This window comes from the organism of the source record quoted next, unplaced genomic scaffold, assembly GCF_019419815.1.
Source record: "Pyrus x bretschneideri cultivar Hongxiangsu unplaced genomic scaffold, Pyrus_bretschneideri_v1 Contig3, whole genome shotgun sequence".
NCBI lineage: Eukaryota > Viridiplantae > Streptophyta > Magnoliopsida > Rosales > Rosaceae > Pyrus > Pyrus x bretschneideri.
The window spans coordinates 6762986-6783942 of NW_025999612.1; the positions used below are offsets into that span (position 1 = coordinate 6762986).

Here is a 20957-nt window from a genome sequence, read left to right on the forward strand (position 1 = left end):
TGTCTTTCTAGGCTTGACTACACAATGTTTTTTTATTTCAAAGTCGGTTTTCTTCTAGAAAACAAAGAGATGTCGCGTATTTTCTTTTAATTAAAAGATCATGGATTAGTGGTTTTTCTGAACATTTCGTAAGCATGAGGTCTCAACTTTGACTTATGTGAAAAACGAGTTCGACACTAAAGTATTGTGGATGACCATTGTGTTTCTACCTCAAGTATTATACTTGGCCCAAGCTCTAGGATTCTCACTCCCCCATTCACAGATGTTCTCATCTTATTTTCTTCTATTCCTTTAATGAGTTAAATAACTATTTATTGAGTTTGAATACTTGGATATTAACCAGAAACATAACACATGGCAACTCGTGATTGAACAAAGTAAGGAGCTCTTCAAGTCATGGCCTTGAGCCATATTCTCAAATAAAACTAATAGTTGTAGCAAATTCGAATCGACATCAATAATATCAACATCATGGTCATATTTTATAGATTGTAATTTGAATTCGTATATATATTAATGAACCTAAGAAAAAGCAATAGTCGAAATAATTTCAATAACTATTCCAGATATATAGAACAAATTTTAAGGTAATATTTGCACTTAAAAAAAGACAACATGTTCATGTGGGTTTGAACAAGTCTAAGCAACATTCACTTTCAAGTCCTCTATTCCAGAAATTTTTGAAGTATTCAGCATAAGTGAAGTTCCTGAACATGGCTAGATGGTCATGGTTGATGAGCTCCTTGGCAGGCCCAATCATTGCATCTGGTGCTGGACAGTAGAAAGTTGGGATCGATATCCTCTCCGAATTACAATTTACCACGGCCCTATGCAGCACACTCTTGTACTTACCGTTGCTAATTACCTAATACCAAATAAAATGGTAAAAAAAAAATTAAAATTCAATTACAGTTTACTCATGTACATGTCACAAAAACTTTGTCCCAAGTTTCCCTTGCTAGGGATAAATGAGTTTAACCATCCCGAGTGTGATGCAACCATCTATTATTTCTCTCCTCATGTAACCATTTAGGTGTGAACAAAGATAAAAAAAAAAAAATCAAGATTTCATGCGCTGTGACAGGGATCAATTATGGAAAATATTTTGGGGGATTTTTTTAATATGCTCTTAGAAATTCTATACACTAGATCATAGATGGTCTTTTGGCCATTAGATCCTTCATCATGAATCCAGTAACTAAAATTTAAAGGCCAAAATTCTCGCTTAATAGGATACATCAAAACATAGTAAAATTTTCGATATTTAGACGGATATAATGTTTACCTGCATCATATCACCAATATTGACAATGAAGGTGTTGGGAATGGGGTTGACAGCAACCCACTTGCCATTTCTAAGGACCTGCAACCCAGGCACCTCATCTTGGAGAAGGATGGTAATTAGGTTAGCGTCAGTATGTCCAGGCAATCCATAAGTCAGCTCTGGCTGTGGACATGGTGGATAGTAATTCAAAGCCATATGCTGTCCTTGCTTTCCCAATGCCTTAACAATATAGTTCTTTTCCAAGCCCAAGCTCTCTGATATGCCCTCAAGCAATCTCAGCACTAATCCTCTCACACTTGTGCAGTACTCACCCACTTGCTCCCTGTAAACAAACAAAGTGCCAGCTCATTCAATTGTATGACTTAATTTATTAATAAAATAACTCTAGCAGAACAATGTTCTCTTGTCAGACTATGAATGTAGATCATTAATTGGTTTTTTGTCAAGATCTCTAGTTCATATTCAATTTTGACAAGATGAGCATTTGTTTCGCAATGTGAGCTGACAAAAGAGCGCTACTTGAGATGATTACAAAAAGGCACCCCTATTTAACTAAGTTAATGAATTCAATTTGGATAATATGCTCTTGTTAGACTACGTATATTTGTTTAGATTCTGACAAATATAAGTTTGGTAAGAGAACGCTAGTCAGTTTGAATATTTGAGTACTAACAGAAGACGATGAGAAAGAGGCACCCCCTATTTACCTGAACAACGGGGGATTGTTAGGCCATTCTTGGACATAGTCTTGAAGTGGGAAGCAATGCAGTCTAAGGAAGTCCCTCCAGTTGGACAGTTTTTCAGTCCTGACATTGAAACTGGTGGAGAGCCTGGTGGTCTTAGAAGGGTCATCTGAGTACATCTTCAACCTCTCACTTTCTGGTAATTTGAAAAACTCTCTTGCTATACTCAACATGTTTTTGATCATTGTCTCTGGAACTCCATGATTTTTCACCTGGTAAGAAAAAGGAATATCACTATTAGTCTTATTATATAAAATAACTAAATTATGCACCAACCTTTTTATTACCAGGTGAAAAATCATGAAGTTCTAGAGACAATTATAAAAAACATGTTGAGTATAGCAAGAGAGTTTTTCAAATTACGACTGAGTACATCTTCAACCTCTCACTTTCTGGTAATTTGAAAAACTCACTTGCTATACTCAACATGTTTTTTACCATTGTCTCTAGAACTCCATGATTTTTCACCTGGTAATAAAAAGGTTGGTGCATAATTTTGTTATTTTATATAGTAAGACTAACAGTACTCATATACGTACTCAGACTAAACATGTAATTAAGTATAAGGTGGTGGGATATATATATACAAGGAAAAACAAAGGCACTAAGCAACAGGTATGCAAAAGAAAAAAAAGTGTGTCGAAATCATTTCCCGAAGTATATACATATATGTGTGTGTGCGTGTGTGTGTGTGTTAATTATTACCCGGAAGAAACCATCAATTTGGCATGCTAGACCAATCTGTTTGATAATATCAGAGTGCTTGGGGCCATGGAGGTCCTTGAGATCAATGAGAGGAATGGAGGAGGCATCTGATGTCTGAACATCAGTGAGATTTGGACGGTCGGAGAAGGGTCTGATGTAGTTTGAAGGGACATGGTTCACACCAGACATGAGGTCTGTGAGCAGTAGCTTTGTTGTGGAAGCCATTTTGCTTACGAAGAGAAAAGTTGCAAAACTAAGGAAACTTGCAGGTTTAGTGAACGGGGCTTTGGATCCCTATCCCTTTTTATAGAATATGAGGAAGCACTATTATATAGAAAATGTTTTTTTTTCCCCAAAATTGTCACATTAGTTTAAGAACTATATATATGATTTGAAGGGTAATGGCTAGAGAGGTCAAATTTCTAAGTTAAATTTTGTAAACCAAACAATGTGAACATTGATGATTGAATTATTATTTAAGTATTTTCTTGTATCTCTCTTCACGTGTTTTGCATAAATCAAATTGACGAAAACTAATTATTTTTTTATTTAGTTGAAGTATAGTTTATTTTCTCTCTTATTATGTGATATATCTTTATATCTAAGCAATCATAAGCATATGCCCTTTCACTATAGAGTACATCTATTTCTCATATTTCTCTCATCATATAACTTAACAGATGTGTCTATCTCGTCTATCTCATCTATCCTAACCATTTGCCCTTTCTCTATAAAGATATAGCAATGCAAAGAAACCATTAGTTATACAGATGTATACTGTACGTGTCTCTCCGTTCCGTGAGTTGAGTTTAAGACGTTCGGCCCCAAAAAATGAGTTGGGTTTGGTTGTTCTAGTTGTCAGGTCGCCATGCATCAACTGTTGCTGATGCATGTGATGGAGATCCACCAACTTCTCACCATGGAGTACAGGCAGATTTATGCGAGGTAAGCAAATGACATCTTTCTGCTATGTCATTCCCTAATGCAACTTAAAGGAATATTCAATTTAAGACTTTTTAGTTAAAATAGTCCATGAGATTTGCATAACATATAATTTTGGTTTTTGAGATTTAAAATCAATAGAAGTGATCCCCGAGATTATTCACCATCCATTATTTTGGTCATTCCGTTGAAAAATTCCGTTAAATTAAGGGTATAACACATAACTTTGGTCCTGAAGATTTGCATAACACATAATTTTGGTCCCTGAGATTTGCATAACACATAACTTTGGTCCCTAAGATTGTCCATCATCCATCATTTTGGTCATTCCATTAAAAAGCTCAGGGACCACTTAACATAGATTTTTAATGGAATGACCAAAATAATGGATGGTGGACAATCTTAGGCACTACTTCTATTGATTTTAAATCTCAGGAACCAAAGTTATATGTTAAGAAAATCTCAGGGACCATTTTGGCTTAAAAGCCTCAATTTAATAGAAGAGAAATGTGAAGGAGATTTTTTATTAATTCTTTGTACCTCACAGTTTAACGTCAATTTTCATGTTAATATTGTAAATATTCTGTCAAAAACATGAAGCAACGAAAAATTCATAAATAATTTTACTTTAAGAGAGTCTTCTTAGCATTTCTCATAAATAAAAAGTAGTACGGGAAATAGAAGGATGAAATATTTTTTTAATTGAATTTTTTAAAAGGTTAGTACTATTATGATATTACACACACACACACACACACACGCTCCTTGTGACAACCCGTCCCTAAATTTATGTTTTTATTTATTTGAATCGAGGGAATTGATGAAAATGCCCCTAGAGGCACAAACTTTGACTTCGGTGGAGCACACACACACACACACATACACGCTCTTTGTGACAACCCGTCCCTAAATTTACGTTTTTATTTATTTTAATTGAGGGAATTGACGAAAATGCCCCTAGAGGCACAGACTTTGACTTCCGTGGAGCATCATCTAGAGAAATGTATGACTTATTCCTTTAGCGCATTGGTGTAGTACTCGTTGGTACGAACACAGAGGCAAAAGTCGTTTACGAGTTCAGATTATAACGGTATAGTTACAGACGTTTGAAAGTGGTTATTTATATTTTAGTTTATAAAGTGTTAAACTCCCACCTCGTGAGAAGACTGACCAATCAGATTAAAGGGTAAGGACCAATTAGAAAATAGGAGAAGAGAAGCAACCAATCAGAGGAGAGAGAGAGAGAGAAACATCTTTTCCCCATTTCTTCAACCCGTGCACACCACAACTCACCGGTGACCTGAGTTGTTTTCGGCCAATCTCCACCATTTTTTCAGGCCAACTACACCCATCCATCACCTGCAACCTCTTACACAACCTCTCATCTACCATTTCCATAAAAAATCAAAGGGTTTTAAGGCCTAAACCGGTAGAACTTCACCGGAGAACCCGTAGGTTCTTGACGGTGATTCCTCTGATCTGGTGAGTTTCACCACCCACCATTACCCTTAATCAACTCCCTTTGAACCCAGGAACATGACCTAACCAGTGGTAGAGACATTGGAACACCGAGGTAGGAGAATCGAAGTTCACCTATTTTAGGGTTCTAGCGGGTTTGAGTGAAATTTGAGCCTTTCCCAGCCAAATTGGACTTGGTCACAGGTATAAAACTTTCTCTAATCTTTGAGATCTTCATTTCCGTAGAATTTGAGAATTTTTGGAGATAGTTGAATTTTTCGGCGAATCGGGACGATCGACCGCCATGTGCGGCGGCACGTGGCGGCGGCTCGTAAGCCGAGTCATCCCCTGACCTTTCTAAGCTAATTTTGACACCTCAATTCCATAGCTGAAGTTTGATTGATGAAATCTCATCGTTTGAACATAGTTTTGATAAAGACCGCTACTTGAACATTACCGTTTGATCGTAACCAAACTTTAATACAATATAGTAGGTAATATTTGAGGATATGAAAAACTTACAGATTGGACATTTGACGTACGAATCTTCCTGAATAAGATTTGTAAGTTCGTAAAATAAAATGTTAACCTCCACTTGAATTGGTAATTGGCGGAGATCCAACCGTTGGATCGTAATGAAACTTTAGTATGATGTTTTAGAAGCACAATGTGGATCTTTGGAAGTTACGGAACAGAAATCCGAGATGCAAAGCTTCCGGATTGAGCTGTATAGGGTTGTGGACCATACAATTGATCTTTGACCGACGGTTGACTTTTGGTCAATGGGTCTCAAATCATTCTAGAACGTCCTTGGGATATGTTTTATGTAAATTACGTGTTCTATTGATAAGAGTTCTGAGACGTGACTGAATAATTGTTCTAGGTGAAGATCGTTCGTGATGTCTTGATATTCGTGCTAGGGAATCGTAGCGCGAACCTCAGGTGAGTGGGTTTTTCCCTTTTTATCATATATATATGATTGATAATTCCACAAAAGCTTTTAAATTGATTTATGCATTTTATGCCATGTCATATATATATTTATATAATCTAAAATACTATGATATGGTTGAGTTTTAGATTACATTATGGCATATCCATATGCATATTATCTACATATAATTGTTGTGAATGCCTTGAAGTGCTAAGGTGAACGCGGGACGCGTAGGTAAGTTCATGTGAGTTTATGGTGTTTTTCGAAATGATTGATTGATGGCATGACTATATTTATGTTTTATGCAACTTTGACATTGTCATACAGGTTGCAATGATAGGCAACTCTAACAGTGTTGTACATGTTGCAATGATAGGCAACTTCAACATTGTCGTACAAGTTGCAATGATAGGCAACTCCGACACTGTCGTACAGGTTGCAATGATAGGCAACTCCGACACTGTCGTACAGGTTGCAATGATAGGCAACTCCGACATTGTCGTACATGTTGCAATACTAGGCAACTCCAACACTGTCGTATAGGTTGCAATAATAGGCAACTCCGACACTGTCGTACAGGTTGCCTATGAGTCGTACATGTTGCATTAGGCAACTTTGACTTATGTGTTATCATAGATTGATTTATGAGTCGTATAAGTTACGTTAGGCAACTCCGGCTCGTGGGTTATCATAGATTAATGAGCACCTGATTTTATTATGTTGTTGTCGATTTGTAGTGATTTTGGATTATTCTTGGATTTAATGTTGATTTACACTTGACTGCATACTTATATGTAGTATGATTTCCTGGAAACTATACAGGTAGTACAACGAGGGGTTATATTGTTTAGAAGGTCTTTATTAAAGCTTTATACTCAAGGCCATTCGCTCTTGTTTTTTTTTATCCCTCCAGGTTCTAGTAGCAGAATTTTCGTATCGATGAGGATTCGTGGCAACTCTTGGTATTGGAGATTACCTTTGATGGTATGATTTTCAATCCATTCTACTGTACTTTATTTATACTCTGACGTCACATGTGAAATGAGTTCATTTTCGCTCATAGTGCACTCTTGTGTTTAGGCACATTTATGTTTAAATTTATTCACATATTCCACATCACCACACTTTATGACTTCGTCACCTTCCAGGTATCGGCCATCACAACTCGATTCGGAGTCCTAGTGGACAATCCAGGTCGGGATGTGTCACTTTTTATGCAAATAGATTTTCAATTTTTTTTTTAAAATGAGGATTAGATGTGGGGTCCACACCACATCGAATTTTAACGATTCGAACTGTCTATTTTGTCAGTCTTGATTCATATATCATCCTTGCAAAAAGTCAATTCAATTCGAACTCATTTGTTTGTTTAATTATCAAGATAAAATTTCATTGTTTCTTATATAACAAAATATTCGTTAATTTCTTTGAACTTAATTAGATGTCTTAAACATTTCCGATTTGGCTAATATTTTGCAAGGATGATTTATGAGGTACAACTTGAAAAATAAACGGTTCGAATCGTTAAAGTTTGATGTGGTGTGGACCCTACAACTAATCCCCATTTTTATAAAAAAGAAATGAAAATCCCTTCCCTTAAAGATTTTCTATACACACACATATAAAACAACATAATTTCATTTGAATAAGATGTGTTGAATAAAAACGGACTGTGCATGATTTTAGAGACGTGTCTTTCTTTCTGTCTCAATTTTTTTTTACACAAATTGTAGCATGCGAAGTAAAATGTGGAACGTAATCAGTTAACAATTTAATTACGTAATTATTTTATTTTGCAGGTGAAGGATTTTGAATTTAAAACGTCTTATATAATGAATCAATATCAATCAATTAAGGTTTCCAAAAAAAGAGATCAATCAATTAATTAAACGAATGAATGTCCCAAAATCAATATTATTGGGCCGGCAGTAGAGAGTTGGCAGAAGAAATGGACAACAAAAATAGAAAAATGAGTTGGCAGAAGAAATGGACAACAAAATGGACAACAAAAATAGAAAAATGAGTTGGCAGAAGAAATGGACAACAAAAATAGTGACAGAAGAAACACGTATCAATGCGTTGGCACCGCCATCCCCATCGGTGACAGATGACAATGAAGTGTTGGACAACAAAAATAGTGACAGAAGAAACACGTATCAATGCGTTGGCACCGCCATCCCCATCGGTGACAGATGACAGTGAAGTGTTTGATGGGATTTGAATTCTATACGGATCTAAATTGTGGGGATCCCATCGGTGACAGATGACAGTGAAGTGTTTGATGGGATTTGAAATCTATCCAGATCTAAATTGTGAGGATTATAGGATCTTCAAATTCTAGCCATTCATCGTACATTATGTAGTTAGAAATCATTTGAATTTTTTTATTTAAAATTAAACTAAAATAGTGCCTAACAAAAATTAAACGCGCGATGTACGATGAATGGGTAGAATGTGAGGGTTCATATGATCCTCACAAAGAGGATCATGAGAGGATCCTCATCCCTAGTGCATCACGAAGAAGAAATAAAATGGAAACATAATGACGTGGAAATTGATAATTAAATATTAATTAACATATTTATATTTTTATAAGAAATACATCATTTAATTTAAAATTTTAGTATCCAAAACCTTACCAACAAGAAAATAATTAGGCTCTCCTATTCAAAAGAAAAAAAAAGAAAATAATTGGGGTGGCCCACACTTAATCGTAGTCAGAATCTAATTACCATGACAAGCTAATCAGCTCCGTCAGCGTGATATTATGAATGAGGTAATCAAAGTGACATCACAATATCAAACGTCATTCCCAACCATCTCCATGATGTAAACCAAAATAAAAGAAAAACAGAGACAGAGAAATGAGACCAAAAAAATAGAGGATGTGATCCTTTTGGTTTAAACCGTTGTTCGAAGAGGAACGATATGGATAGCAAAATTCGATTTCACGTTTTGTCGATCTTATCGACATGTAGAGTAAAATTTACCCATATTTTTATTTTATTAATGAATGACGTCATTGTAACGATATATGTGTCATGCATATTTTCTTGTTCAGTCGCTTATAAGCATCAAATTGTGAGGAATGAGGATCAATCAGCAAAGGCCAGAATCAAAGCAATTGCATATGCATGTACCAAAACGACTGATCCTAGCACTGCCCTAGTTGTATATTGGTTCGTTGGGGTATTAGTACATTCAAAAGTTTTCGAGCCAACTTTAAAGAAAAAAATCATAGGTTTTCTTTTCAGCCACAAGATCAGAGTTTATTAGGTAAAAGAAAAAAAAACGTTAGGTAACACCAAACCCAATGGATGCACAGAAGTTGGTAATCCGTTACTTATGCATTCGTTGTATAGTTTTAGCATATCGATCAACAGAACTTCCAACCGAGCAGATAGATCTAAATCAATATGGAAAGAGGACGTGGGACGGAGGAAGAGAGTCTCAATAGCTAAAATTCAAGTACAAAAATCCGCAAGTAATGTGAATCGAACATCTGTTCCAATGAAAATATTATCTTCGAGATACAATACAAATCGAAAGCAATTTTCTCTGGAAACATCAACCTGCGTCAAGAAAGCAATTTACACCCCGTAATCTCATTGGGATGCACTAAAGAGAGCTTTACTGATGATGCCAGTGGCCTCAATGTAGCGATCCATACATCTAGAGATGCAGCTACTCTCACTCCCACCAATGCTTGTTCCCGGTTTTGTGATGCACTTATCAAAGCATTTTGACCTCAGAGTCTGAAAAATGGAAAACGATTTGGGAGAAGAAAAGACAGCGAAAGAAAAGAGGTACTAGCATATAGAAAAACACTAAGAACACGAAGAAGTTTATTTGGTATTCAATACCGTGACAAATAACACCGCCTGTAAATTTGGTACAGAAAACATATGATGGCGTGACAATGTTTTAAGACCTTGAAAGGTCCTCATCTCTAAGCATATGCATACACATGGAGATATACGAAACACTCACCGACCATCACATTCATCTAAGCTATCTATGTAGGAACACATTCACATGCAATTTGGTGGGGGATTTGCCCACAACTGAGATTGCAAGTAAATACATAGTTCACGTCCAACATTAGGGAACTTTTCCTACGGTAACTTCCCAAGAATATGCAACTCATATTTAATCATATGACGCCTCAGGAATATATGCATACATGTACGCTGCATATGTGTGTGTCTTAATCAGCTCATAGCCTAGGCTTGGAAAACACAAGGAAAATCAGAGGGGAAAAGAAATATAGGCACGATGAGCAGCATTAGCTATTGAACAATACTTGGATACTTAACGGAGGAGTAGGAGTTCCTAATCAAAATTGTTTGTTGCCGATTCATGAACTTTGTGTCTATGATCGGAACCATTCGTATTATAAATCACTCTATATAGATCACCAACGAAAAATATCAATTAAAAATAAGGTCGTTTAATCATTGAATTGTATAAAAACAGATGAACATAATTGGCAAAAGCATTACAAACCGTCTATGTATTTGCTACAATACATTGACTAAACGACCTTAGTTTTGCAGAGATATCTTTACAAAGTGATTCATAATGTGAACATTTCCAATCACAAGCACAAAGCTCTATAATTCGAACACGAAGAGTTTTTGAGTAGGAGTTCCTACTCAATCTTGAGAAGCCAAACAATAACCAACCTATGTTTGGATAAGGGGATTTCAAAATACCAAGGAACTTTAGAATCAATTGTTAAAAAGCACTACAATGTTACTACTAAAACACTACAAAGAAACTAAACAAAAGACTTTCAATGGAACTTTGAAAGTTCTACAGTGTATTGCATAGTCATTAACAATTTTTTTTAATGCATTCCTAACAAATTTAGATTAAGTTTCGAGGAACTTTATAGTCCCTCGTTCAAACATAGGGTGTCCCTATACCACGCATCAAACAAATAGCCAGACAACCTCACCCCGAACAACTAGCATCAAAAGAACAACACTTTATACCTTAATGCCTCTACGTTTGCAGTTTTAAACTGATATTACGAATTCCATACCCCAATCAATTACACATCAAACAAAAGAAGGTAAGCATTCTAAAACAATCACAAAACAAGTGAACAACATAATCAATTAATTTGTACCTCAACTCAAAGATTAAATCTTTACAAATAAACCCAATACAAAACATAATGATTTAAATTTAAAACCCCCATAAATTGAAGAAATAGAGAGAGAAGTACCTCAAGGAACTCCTCGGCATAAGCCTGAGCAAGCTGGTTCTTAAGCTGGTCCTTGAAGGCGTCAGGGTTGAATTGGCCTGAAGAGCCGAGTGACGGTGATGAAAACGAGTCCATATCTGACTAATTGTTCTCCTCTCGCCTCCACAACCCACAGAGACAGGCAACCCTGTATAAATCCTCTCTTCTAAAACCCTACACAACCCAACCCCCCTTTTCGGTGCTATTTCTATTTGCCCCTGTTTCGACAGATTTTGGAGTTTGGGCCCAAAATATGCTTTTCGGAAATCTGATTGCTTCTGGTTCAAGGCCTAATCTTTCTACCTTCGGCCCTATTGGGTTTGAATGTTTATTTAAGCCCTCTAAGGTCCATTGTTAAGTTTTCAATTAGTGGGTCGAAACCCGAAAGTCTTTATTGATAGGAGGAAGAAAGTTTGAATTCGGAACATAGTAAGTTGAACTGTTAAGAGAATGAGGATTCTCTCTGGATCCTCTTTGTGAGGATCTCAGAAATCCATTAATAGTGTTCATTCGTCATATATTGTGTGGTCAAAAATCATTTTAAAATTTTTATTTACAATTGAACACAAATAATATCTAACGAAAAGTGACAACATAATTTACGATGAACGGATACAATTATATGATACTTTAAATCCTCACAAAGAGGATCCATAGAGGATCCTCATTCGGTTGAAGAGACATACTTTAACCACTGGAGCAATCATCAAAAGTCTATTTCGTTGTTGGGACAACTTAAAAAGCAAGATGATATAATGTTGTATTATTATCAATTCATGTCAGATCCAAGTGGCATCCAGGAGAAGCATTCTTGAATAATTAATCGTAGGATTCTCCCTTCTATTGACAAATGATTTTTATGATGAATGCTCACATTTTGATACGTCTTATTTTTATTGGCTTTTAATCATTAGAAATCTGTAAACTCCAAAATATGGTTGGAATAGTTTTGCAAGGAGTTCCAAATGTCATTTTAGCGGAAAATTAACATAAACTAGAGCATGATTGAAATACTTTTATAAGATCGGGGAAGCATCAATTCTTACCTTTTTAGCTTATGCGGGGGTGTATTCAATTGAGATCTTTAAAGATTTTAATGATTTATAAATTCATGAATTTTGATGGAGTTTAATAAATTTATGTACTATTTTATTTGAATTTTTTCAAAATTTCAAGGAGAGAGGTAAGATTTGAGAATGCATAAAATACACTACGAAATCTCTCAAATTCCCTTGAATTCCCCATCTTTAAAATCCTTTAAAATCAATTTTAATTGAATACACTTGGAATGTTATACTCTCTTTTAAAATCCTAATTGAATATACCTAAAGTTTCAGATAATCACTAAAAATCCCGACTAAATACACCTAGATTTGTAAAAAGAAAATTTCTTAAGATTCTAGTTGAATACACCTCAGTTTTTTAGATTTTTTTAATTACAGACACAATTGGGTCATTAGTACTACAGTCAACTGGCCTTCACTTGTAACTGAGAGGGTAGTAGGTATTAGACTCTTAGGTATTACTTGTCTCTTGTAAGCGGGACATCCATCTTAAGCTTGACTCTCCTAATAGATACACCCCCATGAGCTTTGGCAATGGTGTTGATCAATTCCATGATAAGTACTGTTTTACCCACTGCAGCTTCAGAAAGATTGAAGGATTGAAGCTAAGGATGAAAATTTTCAAGTGTTTTACTCTATCAGCTTATTGTATGACTTAACTTAAATCTCCACTTCCCATTATGCTTGTATCAAAATAATTTATAGACACAAGTGGAAGTTTGAGACAAAAGAAAACTTGGGCTTTAGGCTTGTAATTCAATCCCAATTGTCAGCCGGCTATAATGGGTTTGATATTTTGTTTCGACGCATCCCAAACTGTCCCCTTCGTAAACCCTGACACTATACATCGAGACGTCAAAACCTAAACACGATCTCATCCATTATTTAAGCCCCCAAATTAAGCATTCAGAAAATTATTTGCAGCTAAATTAGTGCTTGATTACAACTTCTGCTTATATGTTGGTTAACAAATCACTTCAAATCTATTTTGGCCCACAAAAAAGAAAAAGAAAAAAGAAGATCCCGTATCTGCAATGTAAATTAGGATTGCTGCTCGATCAACCTTTCGGTCTTTCTGTTTGTTTAATCATTTCGAGCTGCATTTAGATGCAAAAAAATTTAATGCACATTACTTTACTAATTCCTTTAAGATGAAGATGCAGATGAATCATGCATGTAAGACATGTAAGAGAGAGAGAGAGAGGAGGAAGATGCATCATGTAATGCATGATAGCTGCTAACGGGAGGGTAGAGTGAGCTTGGCCTGCTTAACTGGGTGGTCCAATATTCAAGTTTCTGAGAGGTATGGTCCTATAAAAATATCACTCTACAACAACATGCATCAAATACCACTAGCTCATGATAATTACACAGTTGCTATATAATTGCATTTTCTTTTCATCAGTCCATGCATGCATACAGTTAGTACAAATATATATACTGAATGAGAATAAAGGGTATTAAATTGGCTGGTGAGGATAGGATAAGACGAGAGAGATGCGAGGATGTAAGGTAAAAAAGTCTAACACTGATGAAATGAGAAACTTTTCAAGAACTTATAAGAAGTTGGACTACTCTTCATATTGCTAATTGGTTTAATGGTGGAACCTCAACTTTCTTTATGTTGTCATAACAAGTTGGCCCACATGTGAAGCCCAACAGTTGCATGTGCTCCATGTCACTCAACTCATGTTGTCTACGTGTTTGACTTGAAAGTTCTCTAGAAGTGAGAAGACGTGTAAGGATATGAAGGTAAAAAGTCCCACATTGATGAAAGAAGAAACCTTGGAAAGACTTATATCCTAGAAAGGAGAAACCTTGCAAAAGCATCGACGAGGTTGGATTACTCTTTATGTTATCGATTGGTTTTATAATGGAACCTCAACTTTTTCAAAAAGAGAAGGAGTGTGTGAGTGTGTGTGTGTTTGTATTGTACGTGTAGTCCAGCAAAAAAGCTTCATATGCACGCATATGATACATATAGTCACGTCACTGTTTGAACATGAAGGGTGATTAAGGTCGTGCCAAGAATTATATTTTGTGTCATCAATGTGAAGGAACCACATCTTAGAAATTGGGAAAGTGACGAAGGGAAACGAATTAACTATATTTTGGTCTAATTTATGATTTTTGGGTATTTGATTACATATTTCAAAGGCAAACTAACACTTTTTATTTTATTTTAAATTTTATATATATTAATAAACATGTTTAAAAGTTAAGAAGTGAAACAATTGATGTATTCTATTTAAGTCAACAAAAAGGAACTCAAGAATCACTACAAAAAAAAAAACACACACACACACACTTTTCAGAGGAAAGGATTCCGCCGAGCCGAATAAAGTTTCGTTGGGCAAATAATAATTTTTGGCAGTGAATCAAAATAATTTCAATTCACATTCCTTGTAGGTAACATGTAATTTGATTTTCTTTTTCTGTATGCTCTTAACAAAAATCATGAACCGATGGATAAGAAGATAACAGTAGTACTGACCCAACCTAATATGATCCCAAGTCCCGCAACCCTATAAACCCTAACCATAGGTCTAGAGTGGGGTGAAGAGAAAGGGAAAAGGAGAGGAGAAGAGAGGGAAAATTTTGATAAAGGTATAACTAAGTACAGGTAAGGCTTAACGAGAGGCATGAGATCAAACCCTATAAAAGCTTAGGTATTGATCTTTGTCAATGGGTGCTTAGGGTTAGGGGCTCTACTAGTAACTCCAACGAGTGAGACATCATAATCTAGTCCCCCATCCCTCTGCACAATATTGATTCATTTACATTGATATGCATGCAAGCTAGCTAGCTGGTGCACTGGGGAAAACACAAATTCATTTTATGGCTGGGACTATGTGCAATGCCTAGCTATATATAAACTTTTTATTACCTACGTTTTATTTACTTCTTTTGTTTCCTTTTCGATTCATTTCTAAGATGTTGAAAATAACCTACTTTAAGGGTTGGGGTGTTGCCTTTATTTCTTTTTCAGATTTTAGCTAACCAGACCGATCATATGTTGTAATTTTATAAATATTCCAAACAGTATGATTATGGTATGTTTTCGAACTATCCCTTTAGATTGACAAGAATTTTTGGTGTGTGACGACAACATCACATGACGTCTTATGGGATTGATAGCCAACAGATTTATCATTTGGGGTATATTTTAAATAAGGATAAATTGCACAAACGACACTTGAACTTTTCCAATTTTGACTACCACATAACCTAATTTTTATTTTAAATTAATTAACCACCCAAACTTTATATTGTGTTGCAATCCGCTGCCCAGCTCTTTTCAAGGGTGTTGCAATTGCACAAAACTAAATAATTCTAGAACCTTTTGTACATTATTAGAAATTTAGAAAATTACAAATTTGTAAGTCTACAATCAGTGGCAAATGCAGAAAAATGTTATTTTGGACGCGGGCGTCCGCGAGAGTGGGGAGGGGTTCATTAAGAATAGCGCACACAGAGTTGAGTATGCAAATTGGCATTTCATCTAGCCTTAGTAAGTCTGATGTCATTTGCAAAGTTATATTGTACGCCCATTGATAGATGCCAACAATTTTCGAGTGAGCATGTCGACTAATGTTAACAGCTTCTGAGAGAGTATGCTGACAGATGCCAACATATGTTGAGTGAGTCTATCGACAAATGCTCATAGAAATGCATACAAAGACATGAGGCTAGCAGCTACCATGAACAGTGCCCATAAAGGCAATTCGTCGGTCAGTTGGAGGACAACTTTTAATGGCATCTTAGATTTTTAAAGAGCTACACCCAACTCTTCCACGGAAGATTTTTAAGCTTGGGAGGATCAGGTAACCCACCTTACGCCAAGGTGAATTTACCCCTGACTAGTCTAATACCATAACATAACATATGTATCTATAATAAGATATTTACCCTAAATGTATAGACCAATGTATACATATATGTCCCACCTATTCTTGGAAAGCCTTGCCCTCGAAGGACTCATGCGTAAACCCTACCTAGTTTTAGCATCTTAATTATTTTGAAAATGAGAAATGCTAAGGATATTTTTTTTAAAGTGGAACTCTTTATGGATTCTTTGTCACCTTATAGTTTAACGTTAGTTCTCGTGTGAACATTATAATACATTGTGTAAAAAACATGAGGTTGAAGAAAGTCCTTGGGGAGTTCCATTTTTTAAAAAGTCTTCCTTAGCATTTCTCTTTCAAAATATAGGAAAGGTATAAGGAAGAACTATCCTTTCCTGACCTGCAGGTAGCAATTAAAAACGAAAGATATGTAGGTAGGTATTAGAAACACAAATTAACTTTCCAGTCATATATATACAATTAATAGCAGCTTAAATAATCGGCCTATGATAATTATTCCTTACGCCTAATTAAGTTCCAATTATTCCTTAGCCCATAGTTTGATTTGACAGTAATACGTCGTGCTACAGCTAGGTCACCAGCCAATTTGGCTACATATCAAACTAGCCACTTGTTTATGAAAACTGTAAACAGATGATCAAGTGCCTAAACCCAATTAACTAGCTACAAATAGTAAAGAACCAGACCATTGCAAATTGGCAATATTTTAAAAGGAATTCCAAATCAAGCAATCGAGCATCGGTATACAGTTAATGAAGTTTTTTTTTTTTAAGTATAATCACTAATTAAGTTTTATCAAGACAAAAAAAAAAAAAAAAAAAGCCCAAGGATGCCAAATAACAACACAGCTATCACCAGATATTCCTGGTGATTTTCCCCTGTCTACGCCATTTTTTTTAACTCTCTAATGCATTAGATTTTTTTTCTCATACAAAATTAAAATATTCGAACAAAAAAGATCGAACACACAATCTCAAGTGTATAATGAGCGACCAATACTCGTAATCACCTAAAACGTTTTCCATCCTACGCGGCCATCTTCAACTATCCTTACCTAGCTCTAGTGTGATGTCTCGTCTTCACTCTTCCGCATATGTATTCAGTATTAGATGCTTTCAACAAAAACCGTATATATGCAAGTAGTGATTCATCGCTTAATTTAGAGACTTGACCATGTGTTATAATGCACCATACACATCTACATATACATATTAAGTTTCTTTTTTATTTTTTATTTTTTATTTTTATTTTTTATACTTGAAAAATGGGATCAATTGGTGACAAAGTTATGGCAGTCCACCCAGTGATGAAGCCAGGAATTGTTGGGGGGAGGGGCAAAATTTAAAAGCATAAAGGTTAAAAAAGTACTGTAGACAACTAAATCCTTTAAAATAATATACAATATTAATATTGTTCATAATCTATCAATACAAATAAGTTCCAGTTATTATCGGCGAAGTTTCATGTCATCAAAAAGAGGTATAGTACCTACGTAAAAAATTTGCGGTCACCATAAGTCCGAGGTCTTGAAGATCAAACATGGTATAGTACCCATGTGAATATCACAATGATTAGCCTTTAATTATGTATCTTTAGGCATGACACCACAACCATCTTGTAATGCATTGTTAGCTTCCACTGAATTTCTTCACCAAAAACATTTCACCAGAATTTCACTTTCAATTGACACTCTAACCCCTAATATAGAAAACATATTTTGAATGATTCATAACACAAAAGTTAATATTTATACAATGTATATGCTTAATGTACAAGTAGGAATTTCATCCTATATAGGTACAATCATATCGAGTTACAATATTAATTCTCATCCTTTGGAGTCTCCAACCCCTAAGTCATCCACCCATATTTTATAGGACAGTCAATTTTCATCGAAAACCCCTGCCACTTAGCATATAAAATTTAAAAAAGAAACATAAAATTTCACATTTCCTCCTGGTTTAAATAAAAATGATGTCTTGTAAAATTGTATTTGATTTTATGTTAAATTTTTTTATATTTATTTTCTTATAGTTTTCTTTTTAGGTGAGGTCAGAAGAAAAAATTGATTATCCTCATTCAAAACACAAATCATCTTTGTGGGGATTCTAGGGAAACTCACATCATCATGACTGTTCATCGTACATTGTGCGGTCAGTTTTCATTAGATATTATTTGTGTTTAATTTTAAATAAATAAATTCAAAATTATTTTTGACCGCACAACGTATGATAAACGGCTAGATGTGAGGATCCCTAGGATCCCCACAACTTGAATCCAAATGGGATCCAAATCCACACTCTCCCACAAACCGCACCGTTTTGTTTATTTTTTTTTTTTTACAAATCCCATGTCCAATCGACGTCGTTTGACCTGGGTATTTTAAGAAAAAAATTAAAACGCATATTTCGTAAAACCATAACCAAACTAGCAGCAGAGCCGCAGCGCACGACCAGAACCAAAACCATCCCAGATTTCGGCAGGTTCAAAAGATCAGAGGGGTGGTATCATCACTCTCAATGGTGATTTCTTACAAGTGGAGGGGCGGGTGTCCCTCCTTGCCCTTCTGTAGCTTCGCCACTAAGTTAACCCTTTTGGGATCGTAAGACTCATAGAGACATTTCAGCATTCCTTTATCCATTATCATGTCAATATATATAAACGTTTAAAATTAGATTAGTCTTTCAAATTCTCAATGATGATTTTTGAAATGTAGCAAAAATATAATATCCAACAAAGATTTCACTAGAGACAATATGTACTTGTCAAAGAAAACAATGTTATAATATGTAACTCTCATAAGCGAGAACGTTCCGTACGTACATATTATTAGGGCGCTCATGCTTTTCTATACTATATACTGTTTTTTTTCTTTTTCCTCTATGTATAAGAGGAGCAAAATATCGATAAGAGCAATCTGTTTATTATAAGGAAAACTAATAAAAATGGCTTGAAGAGAAAACTAATGAAAATGACTTGAAAACTTTGAGTTTTAACGATAAGGACAAAATAAAGGGTAAAATGAATAGTACCATGATTGATTTTTTAGTGCAAAAAAGTAGTTTTTTTTGTTAAAATGAACAGTACTGGAAGCTTTTCGTTAAAGTTCCCTTTATTATATTGGCTAACAGAAGGGTGACCAAGGGATTACCACAAAATATTTCACAATGAGAAAATGAAAAACAAATACATCAAATCCAGATATTGTCATAGTTTTTTATTATCTTCAAATAGAAGCTAGGGAAGGCATCACATGAAAAGCATATAATAGAATTGCATAGAATTCTTGTATTTTTTTTTTTTTATCTCTTACTAGTTGTCTAGCATAAGAAATAAAGAAAATAAAAACTATAAGCTAATTCAAAAAGAAATATGGTCACCAATTTAACTTGAGGCTGTGAAGAAAAATGTTGCATCAGAAAATTAAGGGTTCTTTGTTAGGGCTTCTAAGCAATTACACAACCTTTTACATTGCCAAATGATTTTAAGGTAAAATTTTAGCTTTCTTTAAGCAAATTAATTTACATGTGAAGCTCAACGACCACACCTTCATGACACCCAATTAAATCGTCACACGTGAGGAGGTAAGGATGTGAAAACACTGTCCCACATCAGAAGTTAAGAAACCTCACAACTGCTTATAAAGAGTTTAGACACTCTAGTCATTGTCAATTAATTTTAGAGTGGAACCTGAACACTTCCTTCAATTAATTGATTCTTAGTTGCTAGCTAGCCTTGAAGTTAATGGCACATGAGGGAAACCGATATGATCGATGCATCGAGATATATGACAAGGAAAATCAAATAAAATCCCAATGCTAGAATCCACTTTCAAGCCCTAGAGTCCACTAGAAAGATAGAGAGAACACTCATGCTTATATTGAATAATAGTTGAAAGATCACAATTCCAACACCTATGAAGTGTATTTGTACGTCCAAAACATAAAACCAAACCCTAGAAAGAGTTAAAGTTCAAATAGCAAATAAAATAAACGGTTAACAAAGTATTAAAAGTATCATAAAATTTTAAATGCTATTTGGGATTGTTAACGAAGTAATCTGGTCAAAATTGTCTCTATGCATCGCTGGTGAGTATTGTTCCTTGCGTCAATATTCTCTTCGAAACGACGTATTATACGTCTAATTTTGAAGCTGACACCTAAACATGCAGCCCTCCTACCTTTTTACCAATTTCGCGCTTCCAAGTTGTCCTTCAATCTTCTCAGCCATTTGCTCTACATCACAATCACTTTATTTAAACTCTAGATTAATAAGCCAGCTAGAAGTTGCTTCCTTTGCAATATTCTTAATTATAACTGGTGTCACAATTTTTAGCAAGTAAATTAAATAATCAAGCTTAGTTTAAGGGGGAACAATATGACAAGAACCCGGGTTGGGCGTCTAAAACAAGTGGGTGTGGGGTTGCATTTTGGGGATGCCAAAATTGCAAGTTGGATGCAAAATGGGGAGGGAGAGAACTGGTCCTCAAACAACTTAAGTCAAATGAATCATATTATCATAGACATATTTAATTGCTATAAATTAAGGTAGAGTTCCTTTCGATAAATACAAACGTCACTGTTCAGGAGGGGGATTACGATAGCCGCATCTTAAACATCAACTTATAAGATAAATCATGCATGCTCATCGAAACCATGATCATGAGTAATAATTTAATTACATTAATCTATAGTTAATATAAGCCAAGA

The 20957-nt window shown here is 35.1% G+C and overlaps 2 protein-coding genes across 2 annotated transcripts; both read right to left on the reverse strand.

Moving 5' to 3' along the window:
• Window positions 1-458: 458 nt before the first annotated feature.
• Window positions 459-3031, reverse strand: LOC103950717 (protein DMR6-LIKE OXYGENASE 2). The gene is made up of 4 exons (XM_048589537.1): window positions 2734-3031; window positions 1993-2240; window positions 1286-1607; window positions 459-865 (listed from the first exon to the last, which is right to left on the reverse strand). Exons 1-4 carry the CDS (start codon window positions 2956-2958, stop codon window positions 620-622), a joined length of 1041 nt encoding a protein of 346 aa, XP_048445494.1. The 5' UTR covers window positions 2959-3031; the 3' UTR covers window positions 459-619.
• Window positions 3032-9497: 6466 nt separating this feature from the next.
• LOC103950721 (mitochondrial import inner membrane translocase subunit TIM13) lies at window positions 9498-11495 on the reverse strand. The gene is made up of 2 exons (XM_009361944.3): window positions 11301-11495; window positions 9498-9822 (listed from the first exon to the last, which is right to left on the reverse strand). The coding sequence occupies exons 1-2, from the start codon at window positions 11412-11414 to the stop codon at window positions 9673-9675; spliced, it is 264 nt and encodes an 87-aa protein (XP_009360219.1). The 5' UTR covers window positions 11415-11495; the 3' UTR covers window positions 9498-9672.
• Between the last annotated feature and the right edge of the window lie 9462 nt (window positions 11496-20957).

Bases quoted from the DNA above. Each gene is read 5' to 3' on its own strand.
- LOC103950721 (XM_009361944.3), bottom strand. From the start codon at position 11,414: ATGGACTCGTTTTCATCACCGTCACTCGGCTCTTCAGGCCAATTCAAC. The intron at 9,823-11,300 runs GTACTTCTCTCT...TCCATTTTTCAG, and splicing joins ATGCCGAGGAGTTCCTTGAG to ACTCTGAGGTCAAAATGCTT.
- LOC103950717 (XM_048589537.1), bottom strand. From the start codon at position 2,958: ATGGCTTCCACAACAAAGCTACTGCTCACAGACCTCATGTCTGGTGTG. The intron at 2,241-2,733 runs GTAATAATTAAC...TTTTCTTACCAG, and splicing joins AAATTGATGGTTTCTTCCGG to GTGAAAAATCATGGAGTTCC. The intron at 866-1,285 runs GTAAACATTATA...ATTTGGTATTAG, and splicing joins ATATTGGTGATATGATGCAG to GTAATTAGCAACGGTAAGTA.